At 42.7% G+C, this 22,047-nt stretch overlaps 1 protein-coding gene, 1 long non-coding RNA gene and 1 pseudogene across 2 annotated transcripts in view; 1 reads left to right on the top strand and 2 right to left on the bottom strand.

Annotated features, from left to right (window-relative positions):
- On the bottom strand, window positions 702-887 carry PANTROV1R-PS243 (vomeronasal 1 receptor panTroV1R-ps243 pseudogene; annotated as a pseudogene).
- LOC134807729 (uncharacterized) lies at window positions 1,144-14,543 on the bottom strand. The gene is made up of 4 exons (XR_010148901.1): window positions 13,307-14,543; window positions 6,975-7,102; window positions 2,807-2,956; window positions 1,144-1,270 (listed from the first exon to the last, which is right to left on the bottom strand). It is a non-coding gene; the product is annotated as an uncharacterized LOC134807729 (long non-coding RNA).
- Window positions 14,544-14,585: 42 nt separating this feature from the next.
- The window catches only part of LOC472988 (ankyrin repeat domain-containing protein 18B-like), a 77,103-nt gene continuing 69,641 nt past the window's right edge, over window positions 14,586-22,047 (top strand). Inside the window, 1 exon segment of the mRNA XM_063788490.1 lies at window positions 14,586-15,089. Coding sequence (XP_063644560.1) covers window positions 14,884-15,089 — 206 coding nt within the window. The 5' untranslated portion in view covers window positions 14,586-14,883.

The raw sequence follows: 22,047 nt of genomic DNA on the forward strand, positions 1-22,047 counted from the left end.
ATCACCTGTACAGCCTGTGTTCCAAGGGATGGGGCAGGGATATGGCTGTCCTTCATAGATAAGTAGTGAATCTCAGTGTTGGCTACTCCTGGATTCCTTAGCCTGGGACTCCAAACACACTTAGAATAGGGTAATTCTCAGGTATGCTCCAGTTATGGCTCAGCCATACACCAAGGTGTATACACCAACCCCTGCCATGCACCAATATGCATATAAATATGAATAGCCTCTGAAAGGGCGAATTCCTAGATTGACCTATAGGCCCACATGAAAAGTTCTATATTAATAGCTATGTCATGACTGGGTGCAGTGGCTCATGCCTGTAATCCCAACACTTTGGGAGGTCGAGGTGGGTAGATCCCTTGAGGCCAGGAGTTGGAGACCAGCCTGGGCAACATGACAAAACCCCATCTCTACTAAAAATACAAAAATTACCTGGGCTTGGTGGTGCACACCTATAATCCAAGCTACTAAGGAGGCTGAGGCACAGGAATCACTTGAACCTGGGAGGCAGAGGTTGCAGTGAGTGAGATGGCACCACTGCACTCCAGCCTGGGCAACAGAGTCAGACTCTGTCTCAAAAAAAAAAAAAATAGCTGTATCATGGACATTGAAATTATAATGAGATACCAAAACTACCACCAGAATGACTTAAATTAAAAGGATTTCCAATACCAAGCATTGACAAGGATATGGAGCATTTTTTTAGAGAGAATGACCAAGGAGTTGGCTACAGTCAGGTGCTGCAGAATCAGATCTGTGGACCTTAATGTGCATCTGGTGAAATAAATAACTATAATGGTGATGAAGAAAGCAATTGCCCAGGAATCCTACTGTGGTCTGAGATAAGAAGATCATATTCCTATTGCCACATCCCTGGAGGCCATTTGTCTTTTTTCAATGACTGATCATCCTATTCAGAGTGAGAGGATCTGGCATGGAAACAAGAGGCCTGTTGTACCATGGCAACTGAAAGCCACTCTTTCCCACTTACCATTGTTTTCAAGCCATTAATTTCCTATTAAACTTCATTTTCCTCTTCCTGAGAGTTTCACTATAAAAATATATGTGTGTATAGATATATATTCCTAGCATAAGAGTACTATAATAGTGTTTTACATAGAACTTTTACAACAATTCTTTGAAGTGCTTTATTGTTCCCATTTGACAGGTGAGGCGATCTCAGGCACAGGAAGGCTGAATGACATTTCCAAAGTCACCTCCTTGTAAGAGGCAGTGTCAGAAGCTGACAATGGACTTGACCACTATGCTGTCGTAGCAACAGAGAGAAATAATTTTTAAGACAATCCATGTATTTAAAAAATATTTTTGTACCTCTTGTGAGTTTTTAAAAGAATCGTTTTGAGTTTTTTCTTTTTGATTGTGATTGAAAACACCAATACTTGTTTTATAGGCAAATATCATCTATAGTGATCAGAGATCCAAGTAAAATATAGATAGTCTGATCTTAGCATAATCTTAGAAGAATAATTATATACAACCAAATGGAATTTCTTAAATGCACAAATGGAATTAAAAGAGGAGGTTCTTTTCCATCTTAACCAAGAAGGAGGGCATAATGGAATGACCGTGTGCTAAGCAAGGGAGAAGGAAAACGAGTAGGAGGGAAAACATTGCAGAGGAGAAACTAAATTACCATGAGTGTAGAAAAAAAAAGTGAGGACTGGAGAATGTGAAAATATGAAATATAGTATTTCAATGTCAGAACAGTTCAGTATATTAAAACTCAAGTCCATTATGCACAAGAAAAACTGGAGGTAATGATTATACATTGACCCAAAATGAGCACTGAGCCTGGGGATGACATGAAAACATTTTTAAACAAGAGGAAAGATAAAAAATAATGCAATTCTGAAAACTGCTGAGGAGCATAATGTTTTTTTCTAACACAAAAAGCTAAATTCAGTTACTTTTCTTTGCTGATTTAATGAGGGAAAAGAGTCTCACCATAATAAAGAGACAATAGATTTTTTTCTGTCATGACACACTTATGGTCTCCATTTGGTATATTCTATGCACAGAGTTGGTGAAAACACTATATTTACTATTTCTGAACAGAATAAGGTAATTCAATCAGCTACATCTTATACATGATCACAGGCATGGAGGTGTCATAGAAACACCTCTACAAATCTTGGAAATGTTCATGCAGATAAGACAGGGCAGCGGGCAAATTAATTTCCAAATTATATTAGAGAACTTAAAAATAGGCTGGATGTGATGGCTCACGCCTATAATCCCAACACTTTGGGAGGCTGAAGCAAGAGGATTGCTTGAGGCCAGGAGACCAGCCTGAGCAACATAGGGAGAGCTTGTCTCTACAAAAATTTTTTTTAAGTTTGCTGAGTGTGGTGGCACATGCCTGTGGTCCCAGCTACTCAGGAGGCTGAGGTGGGAGGATCGTTTGAGCTGAGGTATTCGAGGCCGCAGTGAGCCACAATTGCACCACTTCACTCCAGCCTGAGCAATAGAATGAGACCCTGTCTCAAAAAAAAAAAAAAAAAAAAAAGATTTCATGACTTTATTCAAACCAACAATGATGAACAGTGAGGATTACATTAAATGAGAAGCAGTTAGGGGCTGGTTTATGGTCTTGACCTCCATTCCTTCTCCACGAGTGCAGCCCACGACCCAGTGATGATTTCCCCTTCCCTGCATTGCATTGGCACCGACTTAGTTTCTATCCCAGAATTCCGTTTTCCAGACAAAAGACCCTGCTCCATCTCCCAGCACACTTCCTTCCCCTGCAGGCTATGCCTTCTAGACTGAAATAGAAAATACTCACCTGATTTTTCCCTTGTTGCTGTGACAATAGGTACAGGGTGATGCTCAGGACAGCCAGTGGGTGAGTGCGTGGAGGAAGGCATCCAGGTCTCAGATACGGGTTTGTGCCCTGTGACCTCACCTTTTTGCAGCACTGCAATGAGCATTTCACCTGCGGCAACAATGACAGTGCACATTTGGGGAGCTAAAGATATTTCAAGAAACTTTGTCCCAGTTACCAATTACCAAAAACAAGTACAATTTTCTATGAAGGGGGCCAGCCCCTCCACACCTGTGGGTGTTTCTCATCAGGTGGAATGAGAAACTGAGAAAAGAAAGAGACACAGAGACAAAGTATAGAGAAAGAAAAGTGGGCCCAGGGGACCGGCGCTCAGCATATGGAGGACCCGCCCTGGCACCAGTCTCTGAGTTCCCTCAGTATTTATCGATGATTACCTCTACCATCTCGGAGAGGGGGATGTGGCAGGACAATAGGGTAATAGTGGGGAGAGGGTCAGCAGGAAAACATATGAACAAAGGTCTCTGTGTCATAAACAAGGTTAAAAAAAGGTGCTGTGCTTTGATGTGCACATACACAAACATCTCAGTGCATTAAAGAGCAGTATTGCTGCCAGCATGTCTCACCTCCAGCCCTAAGGTGGTTTTCTCCTATCTCAGTAGGTGGAACATACAATCGGGTTTTACACGGAGACATTCCATTGCCCAGGGACAAGCAGGAGACAGATGCTTTCCTCTTATATCAACTGCAGAGAGGCCTTCCTCTTTCACTAATCCTCCTCAGCACAGACCCTTTACCGGTGTCGGCTGGGGGATGGTCAGGTCTTTCCCTTCCCATGAGGCCATATCTCAGGCTATCACATGGGGAGAAACCCTGGACAATACCTGGCTTTCCTAGGCAGAGGTCCCTGTGGCCTTCAGCCTTCCACAGTATATTATGTTCCCGGGTACTTGAGATTAGAGAGTGGTGATGACTTTTAACAAGCATACTGCCTTCAAGCACTTGTTTAACAAAGCACATCTTGCATAATCCTAAATCCATTAAACCTTGAGTCAACACAGCACATGTCTCTGCGAGCACAGGGTTGGGGCTAGGGTTACAGATTAACAGCATCTCAAGGCAGAAGAATTTTTCTTAGTACAGAACAAAATGGAGTCTCTTATGTCTACTTCTTTCTACATAGACACAGTAACAGTCTGATCTCGCTTTCTTTTCCCCACATTCTAGTGGGCATCTCTAGCAAGATGAGAGTGTTTGGCAGAGGCTCTTGCTTTCCATAATCCCTGGAGGCAACAGGAAGGGGCTCCTAGGGAGGGAGCAGGAAGGGGTGAGTCTAGACTGAGGGGCTAGCAGCAGAGCACACGCGTCTTACTAGAGTCTGTGCTTTCCTGAGATGGTCCCCTACAGAAAACCCAGTTTTCTGTTAATCCTCAGATTCCTGAGCCAAACTATTATTTCACTGTGAACAGAGAAATGGGATCATGCGAGGAACTTGAGAAGGATATGTGAACAGATTACAGTGCAAACAGCAACTTGAAGTCAAATACTGATATGAAAAATAAATGGGAACAATGTTGGGCATTCCAATGTAAATTAACAATCAAATGTAGATGTTATATATTCTATAAATATATATTTTATTAACATTTACCCCTAGAGAAATAGAGATTCTAAATTGTATAATATTTATAAAAGAAACAGAGACATTTATCAGAGTCCCTTATATACACAGAAGCACCAAGTTCATATGATCCAGAGAGAAATTCTACTAGTAAACTAACTGATAACCTGACGCTACCTAAACTATTCAAGTCTTAGTCAATCTTCCCAATAGTTTTCAGGAAGGGTGCATAAAGGTGATATGAGATCTTACCCTGGTTTGAGCCATGTATTACAAAAGTATAGGACATGTGAATATAAATGTAAACTTTTAAATATTAGAAGCCATTGTGTCAGCACATTGAAACATTACATCATAATCCACTGCCTTTTGTGCCAGAAATGCAAGTGAGAGTCAACACTTGGAAATCCATTAATACAATTAATTATGTTAAGAGAATCAGTGAGAATGTTATGTGTTCATGTCCATAGATTTAAAAAAAGACATTGTCAGGATTCTGCAGAAAATCATATTTTAAAAATTAGTAAGGAACTAGTGTAAAATATATACATATTTTTAGACAGGGTCTTGCTCTGTCACCCCAGCAAGAGTGCAGTGGTGCAATCATAGTTCACTGTAGCCTCAGCCTCCTGGGCTCAAGTGATCCTCTTGCCACAGCCTCCCCAGCAGCTGGGACTACAGGCACATGCCAGCACACCCAGCTAATTTTTTGTTTTTTTGTATTCTGTAGAGACAGGGTCTCACTATATAGCCCAGGCCAGTCCTGATCTCCCAGCCTTAGTGGATTCTACTGCCTCAGCCTCCCAAATTACATGCATGAGCCACTGCGCCTGGCCCTAAATGTTTCTTGAGAGCAAAATCTACTTTCTATAAAGGCGGGCTTGAGTCAACCCTTTCAAAGCCATTAGGGGCCAGGTGTGGTGGCTCATGCCTGCACTTACAGCACTTTGGAAGGCCGAGGCAGGTGGAACACCTGAGGTCAGGAGTTCCAGACCAGTCTGGCCAACATGGCAAAACCCCTTCTCTAGAAAAAATACAAAAATTAGTTGGGCATGGTGGGCACGCCTGTAGTCCCAGCTCCTCAGGAGGCTGAGGCAGGAGAATTGCTTGAATCTGGGAGGCAGAGGTTGCAGTAAGCCGAGATTGTGCCATTGCACTGCAGCCTGAGCAACAGAGCAAGATTCTGTCTAAAAAAAAAAAAAAAAAAAAAAAAATTAATAAACTATTAGGACAGTCTTGGAGGAAAAAGTCTTGGAAGAAAAAGTCTCTTGGGTAAGGATTAATTAACTGGTACACAGGCTGGCAAGGTGACCCCTAGTGGTCTGCCAGTCTCAGAAAAAAAATTATGCATCTAGGGAAAAATTGGTCACAACTAGGCAATTAGATCACAGCCTGCCCAGCAAGTAAAACAAAATTCTGTGTCAAGCACACCGTAAAAAAAAAAACGCTGGTACAAACCTTAAACATTCCCTGATAGGCATCGTAGACTTTTTTGGTTTGTTCTGCTTTTTGTTTTGTTTTTTGCTGCCTAGAGATTAATCAGCAGAATGAGACCCTCAAATTTCAAAGCATGCAATAATGGTCCCCCCATTACTGGGACCCCTGCTAGTTACATGTTTGAAAATTAGTTGATAACTGATTTTGGCCAGGCGCGGTGGCTCATGCCTGTAATCCCAGCACTTTGGGAGGCCAAGGCAGGCAGATCATCTGAGGTCAGGAGTTCAAGACCAGCCTGGCCAACATGTTAAAACCCCGTCTCTACTAGTGGCAGCACAGGCCTGGAATCCCAGCTACTCTCGAGGCTGAGGCAGGAGAATCGCTTGAATCTGGGAGGCAGAGGTTGTAGTGAGCCGAGATCACACCACTGCACTCCAGCCTGGGTGACAAGAGCAAAACTCTGTCAAAAAGAAGAATGAAAGAGAGAAAGAGAAAAGAAAAATTAAGGTCCTCTCTCATGCATGTTTTAATTTGTATTTGTATAAATTTAAGGGGTACAAGTGTAGTTTTGTTACATGGACATACTGGGTAGTGGTGAAGTCTGGACTTGTAGTGTAAACATTCCCTGAAGAGTGCACATTATATCCACTACGAAATTGCTCAACCCTCACCCCTCTCACTCACACACCCTTCTGAGTCTCCAATGACTATTATTCCACTCTCTGTGTCCATGAGTATGTGTTATTTAGCTCCTATTTATAAGTGAGAACATGCAGTATTTGACTTTCTGTTTCTGTTATTTTACTTAAGATAATGAACTTCATTTCCATCCATGTTGCTGCAAAAGACATGATTTCATTCTTTTTAAAATTTTGAAGTTTATTTTAGACATAGGGATACATGTGCAGATTTGTTACATGAGACTACTGTGGATTTTATTGTTTTTATGGCTGAACAGTATTCCATTGTATGCATACCACATTTTCTTTAGCCAATCATCTATTGATGGACACTTAGATTGATTTCATATCTTAGCTATCATAAAGATATGGAATACAGCAATCCTGCTACTGGATATATACATAAAGGAGAAATACTATATAAAAAAGATACCTGCACTTGTATGCTTAGAGTAGCACTTAGGTTGATTCCATATCTCAAAGATGTAATACTTCTCTTTTATCTACGTATCCAGTAGCAGGATGCTGGATCCAGCCTGGGTGACAAGAGCGAGACTCTGTCTGAGAAAAAAAAAAAAAAAGAATGAAAGATAGAACCTCACAACAGATTCAACAGAAATTTTAAAAGAATTTAAGGTATTATGATGAACAACTAATGTCAACAAGTTTAGCAACATAAATGAAATAAGCAAATTCCGACAAAGACATTAAGTAGCAAAATTGACTAAAGAACAAATAGAAAATCTTCATAGATGTATATAAAGTAAAAAAAAATTGAATTAGTAATTAAACATATTCCCTCTGAAGAAGAGTGTAGTGCTAGAAGCCTTAACCCATGAATTCCATCTAACATTTAAGGAAGAAAATATATCAGTCATACACAAACATTTCCAGCAAATACAGAAGAGAAGATATGCCAAAACATTTTAGAAAGCCAATATTAGCTTGATACCAAAGCAGGATGGAGACATCAGAAGAAAAGGAAAGTGCCAAACAATGTCTCTCATAAGTTTACCTGCAAATGTGTTTAACAACCTGGAAGCAAATTACATCCAACAGTATGTAAGATGATCATACACTACATGTCTCTGGAATTAATACTAGTAATGCAAATTTGGTTTACTATCTAAAACACAATGAACATAGTACCTCATATAAATAAATAAAGTAGAAAATCAATAGAATCATGTCAAAAGACATAAAAGAATTTTGGCAAAATCCAACACTAATTCCTGATAACTCACAACAAACATGCAGAAAAAAAAATAAGTGACAAAACTAACATAAAGGACAAAGGAGAGTAATTGGAATTATACCATTTTAAGGCTCTTATCTTTAACAAAAGTGTTAAAATATTAATTCAGGCCGGGCGCGGTGGCTCACGTCTCTGATCCCAGCACTTTGGGAGGCCGAGATGGGTGGATCACGAGGTCAGGAGATCGAGACCATCCTGGCTAACATGGTGAAACCCCCGTCTCTACTAAAAACACAAAAAATTAGCCGGGCGTGGTGGTGGGCACCTGTAGTCCCAGCTATTTGGGAGGCTGAGGCAGGAGAATGGTGCGAACCCAGGAGGTAGAGCTTGCAGTGAGCCAAGATTGTGCCACTGCACTCCAGCCTGGGCAACAGAGCGAGACTCCGTCTCAAAAAAAAAAAATTATATATATATATATATATAAACTCAAGGTAGACTGTGATAAAGATACATACTGTAATTTTTTTTTTTTGAGGCGGAGTCTCACTCTGTCACCCAGGCTGGAGTGCAGTGGTGTGATCTCGGCTCACTGCAATCTCCACCTCCTGGGTTCAAGCGATTCTCATGCCTCAGCCTCCCAAGTAGCTGGGATTACACGAGCATGCCACCACGCCTGGATTGGTTTGTATTTTTAGTAGAGACAGGGTTTCACCATATTGGCCAGGCTGGTCTTGAACTTTGGGACTCGTGATCTGCAGTCCTCAGCCTCCCAAAGTGCTGGGATTACAGGTGTGAGCCACCACGCCTGGCCTACGTATTGTAATCTTTCAGCTAACAATTTAAAAAATTGAAACAAACAGATATAGCTAAAAAGCCAGCAGAAGAGAGAAAACAGAAGACTAAAAAATAATCACACTAAAGGAAGAATCGAGAAAAAAAGAAACAGAGACAGAAAACAAATAGCAACAGGGTACACTTAAATCTAGTCATTTCAACGATTACATTAAATATAAAAGGGCCCAGCCTTCATAGCTCATGCCTGTAACCCCAGCACTCTGGGAGCTGAGGTGGGAAGATGACTTGAGACCAGGAGTCTGAGACCAGCCCTGGCAACATAGTGAGATCCTGTGTCTGCAAAAAAAGAAAAATTTAAATAATAAAAAATTAGCCAGGCACAATGCCATATCCCTGCAATCCTAGCTACTCAGGAGGCTGAGGTGAGAGGATCCTTTGACCCTAGGAGTTCAAGGTTACAATGAGCTATGATCATGCCACTGCAGCCCAGCCTGTGTGACCGAGCCAGACCCTGTTTCTAATACATAAATATAGAAGGACTGGATATCTCAATTTCAAAGTTCAGATTTTCAGATGAGATTAAACAATAAATAAATAAACAAGACCCAACACTATGCTGCTCACAAGAACCACATTTTAGATACAGACACAACATTTAGGCAAAAGTATAGATGTAAATGTGCCATGCAAATACTAATCCTAAAAGAGTTGGTATGCCCATATTAATATTAGATAAAGTGGTCTTCAGAACAGGAGTACTGCCAAAGATAAAGGTGTCGAGTCATAATCAAAATAGGCCAGTTCATAAAATTAACAATCTTAAATGGGTGAACCTAGTGAAACTTCAAAATGTGTGAAACAGATATCAACAGAGTAAAGGTGACAATCATCAGATCTACTTTTCAAGTGCATGTGGAACATTAATCAAGATAGATTAAATACTAGACCATAAAATAATTCTCAATAAATATAAAAGGATTTAAATCATAGACAGTTTGTACTCTGAGCAAAATAGGACTAAATTAAGTCAATAACAAAAATATATTCAGAAAAACCTTAATATTTGGCAATTGAGCAAATAACTTTCAAATAAAAATGGATATAGGAATTCTCAGATCTATATTTAAATTTTTAAATTGTGTTAAAATTTTAACTTTAAGTATATAATTCAGTAGCATTAAGTACATTCCCAGTTTTGTACAACCAGCATCTTCATTTCTATCACAAACAGAAATAAAGTACCCATTAAACAATAACCCAGCATTGCTACCTCTCCCCAGTCTCTGGGAAACACTAATCTTCATTCTATTTTCACAAATTTGCCTATTCTAGATATTTCATATCAGTGGAATCATACAACATCTGTCCTTTCGTGTCTGGCTTACTTCACTCAGCATCATATTTCCAAGTTTCACCCATGTTGCATGTATCAGAACTTCATCCTCTTTAATGGCTGAATAATATTCTATTATTTATGTATCATATTTGTGTATCCATTCATTTGTTGATGGACACGGGTTGTCTCTGCCTTTTGGCTATAACGAATAATGCTGCAATTAACTTGGGTGTAAAAATATCTGTTCCAGACCCTGCTGTCAATTTTTGTATGTGTGAATAATACCTAGGAGTGGAATTTCTGGTTCTCTGTGTGATTCTGTGAGGAACCACCAAATTGTTTTCCACAGCAAGTGCATCATTTTCTATTCCTAGTAGTCAGTTCACGAGGGCTCCAATTTCTCCACCTCCTTAGCAACATTTATTTTCTGTGTCGTTGTTATGAAAGCCTTACTAGTGGATGCAAAGTGGCATCTCATTTTGATTTTGTCTTGCATTTTATTAATGAATAATGGTGTTTAGCATCTTTTCTTGTCCTTCTTAGACATTTATGTATCTTCTTTGGAGAAATGTCTATTCAAGTCCTTTGCCTATTTTTTAATTGGGATGTTAGAAATTCTGTTGTTGAGTTGTGGGATATTAAGCTTTTATCAGATACACACTTTGATTTTATCAGATACATATTTTCTCACATACTATGGGTTGTCTTTTCAGTCCCTTGATGGTATCCTTTGATGCATAAAGGTTTTTTATTTTGATTAAATCTAATTTACGAGTATTTTCTTTTGTTATCTGTGCTTTTCTGTCATACTTCAAAATACACTTAAAACTCAAAGGTCATAAAGGTTTACCTTGTGTTTTCTTCTAAGAGTTACATATTTTTAGTCCTTACATTTAAGTCTTTTATTAATTTAGAATTAATTTTTGTATATACTGCAAGGTAGGGGTCTAACTTCTCTCTTGTGCACTGACATCCAGCTGTTGAAGAGACTGTTCTTTCCTCCCTTGACTAGACTTGGCCACCTTGTTGAACGGTCATTGACCATATATGTGAGGACTAATTTGTAGGATCTCAAATCTATTCTATTCTATTGGTCTAAAAGTCTATTGGTCTTATGCCAGTACCACACTCTCTTGATTACTGTAGATTTGTAGTAGGTTGTGAAACTGAAAAATGTGAGTTTTCCAATATTCTTTTTCAAGACTGTTTTTGTCTGTCAGATCCTTTGAATTTTTGTATGAATTTTAGAATGAGTTTCTTTGTTTCTGCAAAGATGCCTTTGGGATTTTGATGGTATTGCATTGAATCTGTAGATTACTTTAGATGGTATTGTCATCTTAACAATGTTGTCTTACAACCCGTGAACACAGAATGTCTTTCCAGTTATTTCCACTCTCTTTAGTTTTTTTCAGCACAGTTTTGTGTATACCACCATGATTAGATTTATGCCTGAATAACTTATTCTTTGATGCTATTATAAATGGAATTTTTAAAATGTTTTCATAGTTCTTTATAACTATACAGAAATATAGCTCATTTGCATATGTTTGTTTTGCATCCTGCCTCTTTTATTAGTTATAATCGGTTTTGTGTTTTGTTTGGAGCTTTATACACATAAGATCATGTGTAGATATAATTTTACTTCTATTTTTTATTTCTAATTTAGATGCCTTTTATTTCTTTGTCTTGCCTGATTGCTCTGGGTAGAACTGCCAATGCTATGTTGAATACAAGTGGCAAATGCACCATCCTTGTCTTGTTCTAGGTGTTAGGAAAACAGCTTTCAGTGTTTCATCATTGATCATGATATTAACTGTTGGTTTTTTACACATCCCATTGTCAGGTTGCAGAAGTTCCCTTCTATGCCTAGTTCATTGAGTATTTTTATTATAGAAGGGTATTGTATTTCATCAATGTTTTTTCTTCATCAATTGAAATAATCACGTGCGTATTCATTTTACTGTTACAGTACATTACACTGATTGATTTTTTATATGTTGAGCCACCCTTGCATTTTGGGGATAAATCTCACAGGGTGATAGTTTACAATCCTTTGATTATACAGTATTGCTGCTAGTATTTTGGTAGTATTGCTAGTATTTTGCAGAGATTTTTGCTTATATATTCATAAGGGATATTGTGCTGTAGTTCTCTTTTTTGTGCTCTCCTTGGCTTTGGTATAAGGATAATGCTATTATCAAAAAATGAATTAGCAAGTATTCCTTCTTCACATATTTTGTCAGAAGACTTTGAGAAGAAATAGTATTAATTCTTCTTTAAATGTTAGGTTGACTCACCAGTTAATGCAGCTATTTGGTCATAAATGTTTCTTTGTTAATCGCTTTCGATTACTAATTCAATCTCTTAGGTTATAGGTCTATTCAGATTTTCTCTTTCTTCTTGAACCACTTTAGTAGTTTGTGTCTTTCTAGCAATTCGTCCATTTCATCCAGGGCACCTAATTTGTTGTTAGACAGTTGTTCACAGTATACTCCTGTAATCCTTTTGTATTTCTGTAAAGTTGGTAGTAATGGCTCTGCTTTCATTTATTATTTTAGTAATTAGTCTTCCATCTTTTGCTCAGTCAATATAGTGAAAGGCTTGATCTTTCAAAGAATCTATGTTTATTTATTCTACTGCTCTCCAACATTCTATTTTATTGATTTATGCTCTAATTATGCTCTTTATTATTTCTTTCCTTCTGCTAGCTTTGGATTTAGTCTTTTTTTTGTTTTCTTCCACTGCCTTTAGGTATAGAATGAGGATATTGATTTGAGATTTTTTCTTAAATGTAGTTGTTTATATCCATACATTTTCCCTTGAACTCTACTTTCACTGCATTCAATAAGTTTTGGTATGTTTTGTTTTTATTTTAATTTGTCTCAAGATATTTTATAATTTTGCTTGTGATTTATTTTTTCACTCACTGGTAGTTTAAGACTGTATTGTTTAATTTTCACATTTTTGTGAATTTTCCAGTTTTCACTTATTTATCTGTTGTTTCTTCCATTGTGGTTGTAAATTATATTTTGTATGATTTCAAACTTTTAAAAATGATTAGGACATATTTTGTGGACGAAGATATGGCCTATCCTAGAGAAAGTTCCATATACACTTGAAAAGAATGTATGTTCTGCTGTTGTTGGATGGACTGTTCTGTATATGTATATTAGCTCTCAATGGTTTATACTGTTGTTTAAGTCTTGTATTTCTCATAAAGCTTCTGTCTGGTTTTTCTATCCATTAATTAAAATGAGGTATTGAAGTGTCCAACTGTTACTATAGAACTGTGGGTTTATCCTTTCGATCCTGTTAATTATTTCAGCTTTACTGAGGTGTAATAGAGAAAATTGTACATGTGATGCGTTTATATGCACATTCTGAAATGATTACCAAAATGAAGTCAATTAACATGTTAATTACCTCACAGAATAGTTACCTTTTTGTGTGCATGCCTGGGATAAGAAAACTTAACTCTATCCCCTGTGACTGCAGAGTGGCCATTCCAGCAGCTCCAGGCTCCAGCAGAGGAAGACCGGGTCAGGTGGCACCAGCAGGAGGGCCCTCAGGTCTGGCGCGCACGCATTCCAGAGGCCACCCAGACCATGCTCCGCCGCCTGGGCGCCCAAGCTGCAGTCGCCCTCTGTGTGCAGGCAGCAGCTGCCTGGCAACCTCCGAGCCCACTCGCGCTCCCAGCATCGCAGAACCAGGGCCAGGTGTCCCAGTGGCTGCAGCCAAGCCAGCATTCTGCCCGGCGGCGGCTGCACAGGGGCAGAACCGAGAACCCGCCGCTCAACCCCACACGGGGTGACTGCCGAGTGCCCATGCCAGCGGCCCCAATCCCCCTCAGGTGGAGGAGTGGGCGGGAGGCACGACCTGGGGGCCCTCAGGCTGGGCGCGCTGGCGATCCCGAGGCCGACCAGGCCATGCACCTCCAGCCCGCCTGGGCACCCAAGCTGCAGCCGCCTTCTGTGTGCAGGCAGCAGCCTCCAGGCAACTCTCGAGCCCGCCCTCACTCCCCACATCTCAGAACCAGGGCCAGATGTCCCTGTGGCTGCGGCCAAGCCAGGCGGTCTGTCCTGCAGCAGCTGCACAGGGGCGGGAACCGGCCCTCAGCCCCATCCCCGGTGGCTGCAGAGGGCCCCTGGCTAGAGGTCTCGAGCTTTGGCAGAGGAGGAGCCGGGTAGGGGCAGGGTCTGGCGGGCTCTCAGGCCAGGGGCACTCGCGATCCAGAGGCCGCTCAGGCCATGCTCCACCACCTGGGCGCCCAGCTACAGGCGCCAGGCAACTCCCAAGCTGGCTGGCGCGCCCAGCCTCGCAGAACCGGGGCTAGATGTCGCTGTGGCTGCGGCCAAGCCAGGCGGTCTGCCCGCGGCGGCTGCACCGGGGCAGGAACCGACCCTCAGCCCCATCCCCGGTGGCTGCGGAGAGCCCCTGCCAGCGGCCCCATCTCTCTTCGGAGGAGGAGAGGAGCGGGAGTCACGGCCAGGCGGGCCCTCAGGCGGGAAGGGATGCGCGCCTGCGATTCCGGGACGTCCTGCGCGAGCCCAGGAGAACCCGCAAGCCAGCGGCGCCTGCGCCCGAGCTGCAGCCGCCCTCTGCCGTCCACGCGAGCTTGAGAGCGGCTTCCGGAGTCTGGGCTAGCGCCGAGCTGCAGGCGCGCGCCTAACCGCTTTGCTGGGCTCAGGCGGTCTGAGAGGTCGGAGCACCCAACTGCTGGCGCGCGAGTAACGGCTTAGTTAAGCTCACTCGGTTTGAGAGGTCGGAGGCTGCGAGTGTCGCTGCTGAAGGCTGTGGTGGACCGGGCTGGATCGCGGATTCTGAGCTGCATCGCGGGGTTGGGGGTGGATCTTGGGTTTGGGGGTGGATTGCTGGTTTGGTGGTGGATCTTGGATTTAGGGGTGGATAGCGGGGTGGGGAGGGGAATCGCGGATTTGGAGCTTGGTCGGGGTGGAAAGGCCACGAGGAGCCGCGGCGGCTCAGGAGCGGGTGGTGGGCGTCTGAGAAGTCGCCACCATGAGGAAACTCTTCAGTTTCGGGAGACGCCTGGGCCAGGCGCTCCTGAACTCCATGGACCAAGAGTACGCGGGTCGGGGGTACCACATCGGGGACTGGGAACTGCGGAAGATCCACATGGTGGCCATCAAGGGCGACGCCGCGGAGGTGGAGCGCTGCCTGACTCGCAGGTTCCGGGACTTGGACGCCCGCGACAGAAAGGACAGGTAGCGGGGGCTCAGCCCGCGGTGGGAGGGGGCCCCCAGGCCCGGTTTCCCCGCAGCGCCTGAGGCGGGGGCCTTGGAGGTCGCCGGGCCCTCGAGCCGCGGAGCCAAATGGAGCCTCAGCTGCTTTCCATCCCTGGCAATTTCCCGCCTGTAGCGCTTGGTGGATAATTTGCGTGATTTAACTTTCAAAGTTAAGTATATCCATGTTTAAAACATGGAGCCATATACATGATGGGGAGGTGCCTAATGAGAACTCATTCCCATGTCAAAAATACCATGAGCCATTTTCAGTAGGCGAAGAGTTCTCAGATTAAACCCTGTGTGGGTTTTACATCCGAATCCACCTAGGTAGATAGGTTCTTTACTGGGGCTTCTTAGAGGGACACTTGGAAGTGGGAGGTGGGTTCCTTGAATGAGAAGACTCAGTTTTCTCAAAATGTGAGCTCTTAATATGTTTATCAGTTTTACATAAACCGAATGAAAATATCAAGGTTTTATCATTTTTGCATGACACTTGCTGTCTATCTTACCATTGTGATGACATTTAAAAATTTTTATAATGGAGTGAAAAAAGACTTGCTCTTCTAGATATCAAAATGTGCTATTAATTCTCACAATTATTTACTAACAGCTAAAAACACATATAAATAAATGGAACAGAATAGGAAATCCAAAAACACTGAAATATATGTAAGATATATACACAGGGATTAATAATAGTAACATTTCAGATGAGTAGGAAAGGATGAGTTATTAATAAAATGCCTGCTATGTGAAGAAAACTAATGAAATTTTATGTCGCAAAAATGAGTTCCCAATGAAATTCCGACTGAAATTTTTACATATGCAAAATGAGAAAAGTACCAGAAGAAAACACAAAGACTTATTTATACAGATACATTTTACGTTAAAAGAGGCCTTCCTAAGAATGACCTTACAAGCAGGCATTCTGAAGATTGATTTAGCAAACTAAAATTAAAATCCCCTGTGTATCAGAAAAAAATTAACAAAAGATAATTTCATGTGCGTCCGTGTGAAGAGACCACCAAACAGGCTTTGTGTGAGCAACATGGCTGTTTATTTCACCTGGGTGCAGGTGGGCTGAGTCCGAAAAGAGAGTCAGCCAAGGGAGATAAGGGTGGGGTCGTTTTATAGGATTTGGGTAGGTAAAGGAAAATTACAGTCAAAGGAGGTTTGTTTTCTGGTGGGTAGGAGTGGGGGTCGCAAGGTGCTCAGTGGGCAGGAGTGGGGGTCGCAAGGTGCTCAGTGGGGGTGCTTTTTGAGCCAGGATGAGCCGGGAAAAGGTAATGTCATCAGTTAAGGCAAGGACCGGCCATTTACACTTCTTTTGTGGTGGAATGTCATCAGTTAAGGTGGGGCAAAGCATATTCACTTCTTTTGTGTTTCTTCAGTTACTTCAGGCCATCTGGGCATATACCTGCAAGTCACAGGGGATGCGATGGCTTGGCTTGGGCTCAGAGGCCTGACATTCCTGCCTTCTTATATTAATAAGAAAAATAAAACAAAATAGTGTTGAAGTGTTGGGGCGGCGAAAATTTTTTGGGGGGTGGTATGGAGAGAGAATGGGCGATGTTTCTCAGGGCTGCTTCAAGCGGGATTAGGGGCGGCGTGGGAACCTAGAGTGGGAGAGATTAAGCTGAAGGGAGGTCTTGTGGTAAGGGGTGATATTGTGGGGATGTTAGAAGAAACATTTGTCGTATAGAATGATTGGTGATGGCCTGGATACGGTTTTGGATGAATTGAGAAACTAAATGGAATAACAGAAGGAGAAAAACAGGTATAAAAGGTCTAAGAATTGGGACGACTCAGGATATCTGATTAGAGAGTGCCTAAGGAGATTCAGCATAGTCCTGCCAGCAAAGATTATTTATTTACTTCAAGAGTTAAGAGTGGCAGTTTGGGGATAGCACCAGGAGATATAAGCTGTGATGGCTTGGAAAAACAGTGTAAACCGGCAGTGTAAACAAGAGCAGGGCATGTATGAGTAGTTGAGAACGGTGAATAGGAGTATGACTAGACAGAAGATAGTAAGGATGACAAGTTTTTTTGGGGGCACAGTCTAAGTTGGTCTGGTGTCTGGAATGAGACTGGGGCCTAATAAAAAGGAGCGTCTATATAGGAGCTCAAATGGGCCGTACCCTGTAGCATTCCGAGGACAGGCCTGAATTCTGAGAAGGGAAAGTGGTAAAAGTATTAAAAAGTCCTTTTTAAGTTGGTGGCTGAGCTTGGTGAGGTGTGTTTTTAAAAAACCTTTAGTCCATTTTACTTTTCTTGAAGATGGAGGACCATAAGGGATATAAAGGTTTCACTGAATACTAAGAGCCTGAAAAACTGCTTGGCTGATTTGACTAATAAAGGCTCGTCTGTTATCAGACTGTATTGAGGTGGGAAGGCTAAACTGAGGAATTATGTCTGACAGAACGGAAGAAATGACTGTGGTGGCCTTCTCAGACCCTGTAGGAAAGGCCTCTACTTATTTTGAGGGCCTCTAAAAGTATTAAAGCAGCGGTAGCCACTTCACGCAGACATGAGGGCTAGGCTAAAACAGTAAGGTCAAGTTGTTTGGACAGAAAGGCTACAGGGTGTGGTCTTGGCTCTTGTGTAAAAATTCTGACCGCGCTAACCATGCCTAGGAAGGAAAGGAGTTGTTTTGTAGAAGGTGCTTGGGTTTGAGAGATCAGTCGGACACGATTGGCAGGGAGAGCACGTGTGTTTTTATGAGAATTATGCCGAGATAGGTAACAGTTGAGGAAGAAATTTGGGCTTGATTGAAGTAATGGGGGCTGTCTGTGAAGCTTTGCGGCAGTACAGCCTAGGTAATTTGCTGAGCTTGATGGGTGTCAGGGTCAGTCCAAGTGAAAGCGAAGAGAGGCTGGGATTAAGGGTGCAAAGGAATAGTAAAGAAAGCATGTTTAAGATCTAGAACAGAATAATGGGTTGTAGAGGCAGGTATTGAGGATAGGAGAGTATATGGGTTTGGCACCACGGGGTGGATAGGCAAAACAATTTGGTTGATAAGGCGCAGATCCTGAACTAACTTGTAAGGCTTGTCTGGTTTTAGGACAGGTAAAATGGGGGAATTGTAAGGAGAGTTTTTAGGCTTTAAAAGGCCATGCTGTAGCAGGCGAGTGATAACAGGCTTTAATCTTTTTAAAGTGTGCTGCGGGATGGGATATTGGCGTTGAGTGGGGTAAGGGTGATTAGGTTTTAATGAGATGGTAAGGGGTGCATGATCGGTCGCCAAGGAGGGAGTAGAGGTATCTTATACTTGTGGGTTAAGGTGGGGGGATACAAGAGGAGGACTCAAAGGAGGCTTTGGATTGGGAAGAAGGGCAGCAATGAGATATAGCTGTAGTCCAGGAATAGTCAGGGAAGCAGATAATTTAGTTAAAGTGTCTCAGCCTAATAAGGGAACTGGGCAGGTGGGGATAACTAAAAAGGAGTGCTTAAAGGAGTATTGTCTAAGTTGGCACCAGAGTTGGGGAGTCTTAAGAGGTTTAGAAGCCTGGCTGTCAATACCCACAACAGTTATGGAGGCAAGGGAAACAGACCCTTGAAAAGAAGGTAATGTGGAGTGGGTAGCCTCCGTATTGATTAAGAAGGGGACGGACTTACCCTCCACTGTGAGTTACCTAAAGCTCGGCGTCCGTGATGGTCTACGGGGCTTCTGAGGCAATCAGGCAGCGTCAGTCTTCAGCCAGTAAGCCAAGAAGGAGTCAGTCAGAGAGCCTTGGGCCAGAGTTCCAGGAGCTCTGGGAGTGGCTGCCAGGTGAGTTGAACAGTCCGATTTTCAGTGGGGTCCCACACAGATGGGACATGGCTTAGGAGGAATCCTGGGCTGCGGGCATTCCTTGGCCCAGTGGCCAGATTTCCAGCATGTGTAGCAGGCTCCTGTGGGAGGAGGTTCTGGAGGAACGCCTGGCTGCTACAGTTCAGGCGTTTGGAAGTTCTTGTGTGCTGGAGATGTGGCTGGGGTTTGTCTCACAGTGGAGGCAAGGAATTGCAACTTTTTTCTATTATGGTACACCTTGAAGGCGAGGTTAATTAAATCCTGTTGTGGGGTTTGAGGGCCGGAATTTAATTTTTGGAGTTTTATTTAATGTCGGGAGCAGATTGGGTAATAAAATGTATATTGAGAATAAGACGGCCTTTTGACCTTTTAGGGTCTAGGGCTGTAAAGTGTCTCAGGGTTGCTGCCAAACAAGTCATGAACTGGGCTGGATTTTTATATTTGATGAAAAAGAGCCTAAACGCTATCTGATTTGGGATAAAGAAAAAGGAGCATTAACCTTGACTATGCCTTTAGCTCCAGCCACCTTTTTAAGAGTAAATTGCTGGGCAGGAGGGGGAGGGCTTGTCATGGAACGAAACTGTAAGCCGGACCAGGTGTGAGGAGGGGAGGTGATAAAAAGATTATAAGTCATGAACTGGGCTGGATTTTTATATTTGATGAAAAAGAGCCTAAACACTATCTGATTTGGGATAAAGAAAAAGGAGCATTAACCTTGACTATGCCTTTGGCTCCAGCCACCATTTTAAGAGTAAATTGCTGGGCAGGTGGGGGAGGGCTAGTCACGGAACGAAACTGTAAGTCGGACCAGGTGTGAGGAGGGGAGGTGATAAAAAGATTATAGGGTGGAGGAGCAGAGGCTGAGGAAGAATTGGGACCTAGCTCGGCCTGGCGAGGAGCAGCCTGGGGAGGAAGGGAGAGGTCAGATGGGTCTGTAGAAAAGGAAGATTAGAAAGACTCAGCAACACTTGGGGTTGGTACTGAGGGGACAGGCGGGAGGGAAAGAAGGAAGATTTGGGACGAGTTGCACTGGGCACAGAGACTAGGATGGGACTGATGTGTAAAAGAATGCCTGGACGTCAGGCACCTCAGACCGTTTGCCTATTTTATGACAAGAATTATTTAGATCTTGCAGGATGGAAAAATTCAAAGTGCCATTTTCTGGCTATTTGGAACTACTGTCGAGTTTGTATTGGGGTCAAGCGGCATTGCAGAAGAAAATAAGGCATTTAGGTTTTAGGTCAGGTGTGAGTTGAAGAGGTTTTAAGTTTTTGAGAACACAGGCTAAGGGAGAAGAAGGAGGAATGGAAGGTGGAAGCTTACCTTTAGTGAAGGAGGCAAGCATAGAGAAAAGAGTAGAGACACGGAAAAGGGTTGGGGGGTTCTTGCCCTCCAGAAAAGCAGAGAAGGGGTTGGGGCACAGAAATAAGGGATTGGGGCACAGAGATAAGAGGTCAGGGTGCGGAAATAAGGGATTGAAGCACAGAGATAAGAGGTTGGGGTGCGGAAATAAGTAATTGGGGGGTTCTTGCCTCCTAGGAAAGCGGGACTTGCTGCTAAGGGTGAAGGAGAAGGGGTTGAGGGGTACTTGCCCCTGCCCCAGGAAAGCAGGACTTGCTGCTAAGGGTGAGGGAGAAGGGGTTGGGGGTACTTGCCCCTGCCCCAGGAAAGCGGGACTTGCCGCTGAGGGTGAAGGGGAAGGGGTTGAGGGGTACTTGCCCTTGCCACTAAGGGTGAAGGACCAAGGCAGGCGTCCCTACGTGGTCTGACACCCTTGAAACGTGAGTGTATAATCAGAGAGGCGTCTCTGCAATGATTAAACACCAAGGGAAGGCTGCCTTCCTAGTCCATGACCGGCGCCGGAGTTTTGGGTTCACGGATAAAACATGTCTCTTTTGTCTCTACCAGAAAATGAAAGGAATTGAAATTAAGAGAAGGGAGAGATTGAAGTGTGGCACCAAGATTGAAAGGAGAAAGAGGTTGAGGGATAGTGAGGGAGGTTGGAGAAGAGAGTAAAAAGAGGCCGCTTACCGGATTTGAAATTGGTGAGATGTTTCTTGGGCTGGTCGGTCTGAGGACCCGAGGTCGTAGGTGGATCTTTCTCACGGAGCAAAGAGCAGGAGGACAGGGGATTGATCTGCCAAGGGAGGTCCCCCGATCCGAGTCACGGCACCAAATTTCATGCGTGTCCGTGTGAAGAGACCACCAAACAGGCTTTGTGTGAGCAACATGGCTGTTTATTTCACCTGGGTGCAGGTGGGCTGAGTCCGAAAAGAGATTCAGCCAAGGGAGATAAAGGTGGGGCCGTTTTGTAAGATTTAGGTAGATAAAGGAAAATTACAGTCAAAGGGGGTTTGTTCTCTGGCGGGTGGGAGTTGGGGTCGCAAGGTGCTCAGTGGGCAGGAGTAGGGGTTGCAAGGTGCTCAGTAGGGGTGCTTTTTGAGCCAGGAAAAGGACTTTCACAAGGTAATGTCATCAGTTAAGGCAAGGACCGGCCATTTACACTTCTTTTGTGGTGGAATGTCATCAGTTAAGGTGGGGCAAGGCATATTCACTTTTTTTGTGATTCTTCAGTTACTTCAGGCCATCTGGGCGTATACGTGCAAGTCACAGAGGATGCGATGGCTTGGCTTAGGCTCAGAGGCCTGACAGATAACACACCTGAAAAATATTTACCATATATATTTTTACTAATATATAAAAATATGTATTCAGATGAAAAGTGTATCTTCATCCTACAGGGAATTTATTCTTTATTATATATAATATATATATTACTGATTATATGTATAACAAATTGTATGTATTACTAATATAATGTTATATATATCAGTTATATATATATACAGATAAAAAGCACAACTTTATTTTACAGGGAATTCTTTCCAATCAAATCCAAAAGAAAAGAACTCTAAAAGTGAGCAAAGTACTTTTTGCAGATCCACAAGTTACTTATGTACATAGGAAAAATTCCTTAGTGTTTCTCATAAGAGAATTTAAGTTAAAAGAGGAATGAGACTGTTTTCCATCCACAGTGTTTGTAAGAATAAAGAGCAGTGGCACTTACACTGCTGCTTCAAGTTTAACTTGCTGATGACTTTTCAAGTGGATAATTTGGAGATAATTACCACATTTTAAAAATGTATA

Source organism: Pan troglodytes, chromosome 11, assembly GCF_028858775.2.
Source record: "Pan troglodytes isolate AG18354 chromosome 11, NHGRI_mPanTro3-v2.0_pri, whole genome shotgun sequence".
NCBI classification, from domain to species: domain Eukaryota; kingdom Metazoa; phylum Chordata; class Mammalia; order Primates; family Hominidae; genus Pan; species Pan troglodytes.